Source organism: Galeopterus variegatus, unplaced genomic scaffold, assembly GCF_000696425.1.
Source record: "Galeopterus variegatus unplaced genomic scaffold, G_variegatus-3.0.2 Scaffold10525, whole genome shotgun sequence".
NCBI classification, from domain to species: domain Eukaryota; kingdom Metazoa; phylum Chordata; class Mammalia; order Dermoptera; family Cynocephalidae; genus Galeopterus; species Galeopterus variegatus.
The window spans coordinates 55,227-61,881 of record NW_007736636.1 but is presented as its reverse complement, the minus strand read 5'-3'; the positions used below and the strand labels follow the sequence as shown (position 1 = coordinate 61,881).

At 37.5% G+C, this 6,655-nt stretch overlaps 1 protein-coding gene across 1 annotated transcript in view; it reads right to left on the bottom strand.

Annotated features, from left to right (window-relative positions):
- Positions 1-2,996: 2,996 nt before the first annotated feature.
- Positions 2,997-6,655, bottom strand: part of LOC103610057 (dynein heavy chain 8, axonemal) — a gene marked incomplete at both ends in the record, with an annotated part of 55,510 nt that continues 51,851 nt past the window's right edge. The window contains 3 exons of the mRNA XM_008594294.1: positions 2,997-3,164; positions 4,942-5,118; positions 6,241-6,344. Of these exons, the coding sequence (XP_008592516.1) occupies positions 2,997-3,164; positions 4,942-5,118; positions 6,241-6,344 (449 nt within the window). The remainder of the gene's footprint in view (positions 3,165-4,941; positions 5,119-6,240; positions 6,345-6,655) is intronic.

The following is a 6,655-nucleotide window of genomic DNA, read 5'->3' as shown; positions in this document are numbered from 1 at the left end:
AGTGTACTTAAATGCCACCAACCGTACAGGCCTCCTTTTAGAGACTGGACTGGGTTGACACCAAGGCTGTAACAATACTAGCCACTGGTTCTGGACAGATTTCATAAAAAGAAGCCATTTGGCTTAAAATCTATCCCTACTTACATTTTGGATGATGCAGTTTAAGATAAACTCTTCAGTACACAATGATCAATTATCATCTGCCAGTTTGTTCTATTCTGAGTCCTAGATGGGGGACACCTGATGTACTTCACAGAACTTACAAAGATAGATTTTACTGACCTTTAATGACTCTCCCCATGATGGCTTGCAGCATGGTTTTTCTGGATCCATACTAACAGGGTCAATTTTCTTTTGAAAGAGTAACAGAACACAGTCCATGATTCTCATAATAAGATGTGGTGGTTTTGCAAGTTTCCTGACTGTGGCAATATCATTTGGTTTGATAGTCTGTATTTGGGATTAGGAATCGATATATTTGTGTTGAGTAGTATTAACAGTCATACATAAACCTAATACTTTTAAATAAAAAGGTAGAAAACTTTAAAACATGTTTGCTCTCCAATTCCTGACATTATCTCCTTGTCAAGGGTATTGAGTAGTATTAACAGTCACACATAAACCTAATACTTTTAAATAAAAAGGTAGAAAACTTTAAAACATGTTTGCTCTCCAATTCCTCACATTATATCCTTGTCAAGGGTTTGAATTCCAAGAGTTTTGCATAGTGTCTCTTTCGTTGTTACTTTGGGATTTCTGTTTATTTTTTTGCTTGTTTTTATTTTTTTTCCCTGCTACCCCCAACTAATTAGTTTAAAATATCACTACCATTCACTGCCCACCACCACCCCAGACCTCTGTTAACAAGTCCCACTAATACATAACATTTAGATAACCTGCCTCTTCAAAGCACAGAGTGTGGTATTTTGTGTGGGTGTTAAGAGAAGAGACAATGCCCTGAACATCAGAAACCTCACCTTCAGTCTTCATTTTGAGGGCTGCCCTGTCTATGGAAGGAGGAAGAATTAGGATAATGGATCATAAAAATATTTTTGAAAGTTTCTATCTGTGAGCTGGGTTTGGATTAAGACATTGCCTTACATTCAAAGTCAGAAGGACTGGGAGATCATACGATCAATAAAATGTCCTAAGATTCATTTGGTTCAGTGATCTCTCTCCTTCATATGTTATCTCAGGACCCATAAAGAGGGGGAGAGGTGGAGAATGAGTCCTGGTCACTGTGAACATTTTATTAAATGATAGACTGATTCATTCAACAACTACAGGCATTCTCCCGTATAAAATAAAATAAACAAACAAAAACAGGCTTGCCCTCATAATTTCTCAAAGAAGGCAGAGAAAACACAATGACCCTAAACATCTGCCATGATAGAAGCATGGGGGTGATGGGAAAACAAAGGAGGGTCTAGAATAACTGAAAACTCTCTGGAAGAAATGAGGTCTGAGCCCAGATTTGAAGAATGATTCTTATTAGGCAATGAAGGTTAGCAAAAGCATTCTTGGCTGAGGGAGAGGCACATTTAGAGGTAACAGACCATGATTCTTTCAGAAGCCCATAGGTGTTTCTATATGGCTGGATCATATTGTACGTAGGGACAGAACGACAAGAGATAAAGTTCAAGAGGTAGATAGCAGCCAGGCTATCAGCAGCAGAGGAAGCACTAATATTTATTGAGCATTTTCTATATGCCCAGCAAATTGTGTTAATTAATCTTAATGTTTACATTGATTCTTCAAAGATCAATGAGCAATTATAATCCTCATGGAGACTCAAGAAAGTTGAGTAACTTTACTCGAGATTGTGTAACTAAGAAGTGGTAGTTATGAGTGGCAAACGCTGGTCTGTCTGCCTCCAAAGCTGGGCCCCTCTTGGCTTATAGCTGTGGATGCCTAGCTTGGGACTTTATCCTACAAGCAGTGGGAACCAAAAAAGGATTTTAAAAGCAGGAATGATATAATCTGGAGGGGATGCTGGAGGCACCAAGAAGGATCTCTGTGCAATCTGAATCCCTCATGCCATAGTTTAGGCCATTAATCACCAGCATTATTTCTCATTTCTTATGGAAGGCTGATTTATAGAATGAAAATAATAGGTTACAAAAAGTGACGACTTTAAAAAATGAGAACTTAGAAAACTGAATTAATAGAAACATTTGTTTCCAGACTCAAAGATTATAAATCACATTAAGGATTCAATTCCATTTTCTGATTACAAAATTCCACAGTTAATTTCATAATGAAACACAATGCCTGCTAGGACTTGTGTTGGGANATTAACTGAAAAATAGTATTACAACCTGTAAGTTCTGGGAGAAAAGAAATACTTTCTTCCTAACTTAAGTATGTACTCATAAATTGAATTTTTTTTTTTGTCTTTTTTTGTGACCGGTAACGGGATCGCAACCCTCAGTGTCGCGCCCGTACCGCGCTCAACCAGTGAGTGGACCAGTCTCCATATGGGATCCAAACCCTCGGCGGGAGCACCGCCACACTCCCAAGCGCCGCACTACCGAGTGCACCACTGGGCCAGCCCTAAATTGAATTTTTTCAAAGAAGTAACAGTTGATTTTCTCTAAACATACAAGCCGAGACCATTTGCAGTAGTCAACCTAAATCTGTGAACTATAAATTGCCTTTGCGTTTCCATGGTGAAAGAATAAAGAGGAAAAGCTAAGTAAGTTTCCTGTCTGGTGAGTGTATTTAAATGCCACCAACCGTACAGGCCTCCTTTTGGAGACTGGACTGGGTTGACACCAAGGCTGTAACAATACCAGCCACTGGTTCTGGACAGATTTCATAAAAAGAAGCCATTTGGCTTAAAATCTATCCCTACTTACATTTTGGATGATGCAGCTTAAGATAAACTCTTCAATACACAATGATCAATTATCATCTGCCAGTTTGTTCTATTTTGAGTCCTAGATGGGGGACACCTGATGTACTTCACAGAACTTACAAAGATAGATTTTACTGACCTTTAATGACTCTCCCCATGATGGCTTGCAGCATGGTTTTTCTGGATCCATACTAACAGGGTCAATTTTCTTTTGAAAGAGTAACAGAACACAGTCCATGATTCTCATAATAAGATGTGGTGGTTTTGCAAGTTTCCTGACTGTGGCAATATCATTTGGTTTGATAGTCTGTATTTGGGATTAGGAATCGATATATTTGTGTTGAGTAGTATTAACAGTCATACATAAACCTAATACTTTTAAATAAAAAGGTAGAAAACTTTAAAACATGTTTGCTCTCCAATTCCTGACATTATCTCCTTGTCAAGGGTTTGAATTCCAAGAGTCTTGCATAGTGTCTCTTTCGTTGTTACTTTGGGATTTCTGGGGGTTTTTTTGCTTGTTTTTATTTTTTTTTCTCTGCTACCCCCAACTAATTGGTTTAAAATATCACTACCATTCACTGCCCACCACCACCCCAGACCTCTGTTAACAAGTCCCACTAATACATAACATTTAGATAACCTGCCTCTTCAAAGCACAGAGTGTGGTATTTTGTGTGGGTGTTAAGAGAAGAGACAATGCCCTGAACATCAGAAACCTCACCTTCAGTCTTCATTTTGAGGGCTGCCCTGTCTATGGAAGGAGGAAGAATTAGGATAATGGATCATAAAAATATTTTTGAAAGTTTCTATCTGTGAGCTGGGTTTGGATTAATACACTGCCTTACATTCAAAGTCAGAAGGACTGGGAGATCATATGATCAATAAAATGTCCTAAGACTCATTTGGTTCAGTGATCTCTCTCCCTCATTTGTTATCTCAGGACCCACAAAGAGGGGGAGAGGTGGAGAATGAGTCCTGGTCACTGTGAACATTTTATTAAATGATTATCGTTTTATTAAATGATAGACTGATTCATTCATTTAACAACTACAGGCATTCTCCTGTATAAAATAAAATAAGCAAACAAAAACAGGCTTGCCCTCATAATTTCACAAGGCAGGCAGAGAAAATACAATGACCCTAAATATCTGCCATGATAAAAGCATGGGGGTGATGGGAAAACAAAGGAGGGTCTAGAATAACTGAAAACTCTCTGGAAGAAATGAGGTCTGAGCCCAGATTTGAAGAATGATTCTTATTAGGCAATGAAGGTTAGCAAAAGCATTCTTGGCTGAGGGAGAGGCACATTTAGAGGTAACAGACCATGATTCTTTCAGAAGCCCATAGGTGTTACTGTATGCCTGGATCATATTGTATGTAGGGACAGAACGACAAGAGATAAAGTTCAAGAGGTAGATAGCAGCCAGGCTATCAGCAGCAGAGGAAGCACTATTATTTATTGAGCATTTTCTATATGTCCAGCAAATTGTGTTAATTAATCTTAATGTTTACATTGATTCTTCAAAGATCAATGAGCAATTATAATCCTCATGGAGACTCAAGAAAGTTGAGTAACTTTACTCGAGATTGTGTAACTAAGAAGTGGTAGTTATGAGTGGCAAACGCTGGTCTGTCTGCCTCCAAAGCTGGGCCCCTCTTGGCTTATAGCTGTGGATGCCTAGCTTGGGACTTTATCCTACAAGCAGCGGGAACCAAAAAAGGATTTTAAAAGCGGGAATGACATAATCTGGAGGGGATGCTCGAGGCACCAAGAAGGATCTCTGTGCAATCTGAATCCCTCATGCCATAGTTTAGGCCATTAATCACCAGCATTATTTCTCAGTTGTTACGGAAGGCTGATTTATAGAATGAAAATAATAGGTTACAAAAAGTGAGGACTTTAAAAAATGAGAACTTAGAAAACTGAATTAATGGAAACATTTGTTTCCAGACTCAAAGATTATAAATCACATTAAGGATTCAATTCCATTTTCTGACTACAAAATTCCACAGTTAATTTCATAATGAAACACAATGCCTGCTAGGACTTGTGTTGGGAGAGATAACAGGGCACTGCTCACATTCAGGGCTGCTTCTGCTTCTTCCAGCGCAGGTTTAGCGGCCTCAAGTTTGGTCTCAGCTTTAACTTTTTCACTATCAATTTCATCCACAATTTTCTGGGCTTTGTCTTTTACCTCCTGTACTTCGTTTTTTACTTTGGCTGAAGCCTGAGCACTTATTGTGACTTCTGCTAACACCTATTAAATTGAGGAAACACGTGAAAATGTATATATTTGAGTAGTGAGAGAATATTTATTAATATAAAACATGAATAAGAACAAATTTATTCCCCATCTAAGTCATCTATATTTTGAAGTACTGAAGTAATTCCTATGAACAGTTCCTTCCAATCTTCCATTTTCTAAGCTTTCCTTAGGCTTAAAATACATAAAAATTAATATTTTAAGCTTTCAGAAAAATGGTATTTCCACTGTATGAATTTATAGAAAATTAAAACAATTCCAGTAAGTATAACAGAATGAGGTCAGAAACCATATTAACCCTCACGTAATAACAATAAAAGTAGCTAAAGTTTATTGAGTGCTCACCATATGCCAGAACTATACTAAGTACCTCTGCTATGTTATCTCGCTCATTTAGGTAACTGGCTGAGAGTCAAGACTCAAGTATCTGTTCTTAACTGACTCTCGGTGAGTGGAAGCTGAAAGCTGTCTCAGACTGGTGGGTTGCAGGTAAAGGAGCAGCACACATATATCCCTATCACCTTGGGAGGAGTATCTTTTTTATTTGTTCTAACTCCACCAACTCTTCCTCTTATCCTCCACACAAACTTTAGATGAGACTTGGGCATCCTAGAAACCTAGAGCATACAGGAACCTTAAAGAGAAGACCAAATATAACTCATAGTCAGCAGAAATTTCATAAACAAGTGAGAGAGAACAAGAGAGACAGACAGAGCAAGAGAAGAAAGGATAGTCTGAGACCAAGTAAAGGATATAATAGCTTAGATATGTGCTGTCATAGGTTAAATTAATATATCTAATGGTATTTGTGAACAATATCTTACCAGAAATAGTCTGTAGGTTTATATCCTGCTTATTTTTTAAGAAACATTTTAACATAATTCTTTTTTTGTTTGTTGGTTGGTTTGGGGGGTTTTTTTGGCAGCTAGCTGGTATGGGGATCCGAACCCTTGACCTTGCTGTTATAACACCACACTCTAACCAACTGAACATAATTCCTTTTTAATATGACAAAATATTCCTCATTGGTAGTTTAAAATAAATGCAAACTTACTTCATCTGCTTTTACAGAAGCCACTGCCAATTCCTTCTCCTNTAAAATAAATGCAAACTTACTTCATCTGCTTTTACAGAAGCCACTGCCAATTCCTTCTCCTTTACTGCAAGATCCTGAGAGAGTTTAGCAACAGATTCACTTGCCTCCATAAGCTTATCAAGACCTTTACAAATACACACATAAGTACTCTTGCTGAGTATATGTATATCAAATATTTATTCAATATTTACTATTTATAAGGCACTGTATACATGATGTAGCAAACACAAAATTATTATGGAGAAAAGCTTTAAAAATATATGTATCATAAGAATAACAATACTGATCATATTTCTGAGGGTTTCAACAGGGGGTGAAGTAAATAGCTCAGACTGAAGAATGTCATCTAGCTACATTTAAGGGAAAATCATACTGTCATATTGAATAAGATTAGGTTAGTTAGGAAAACTATTTGACAAACTTATGCTGTCCTTG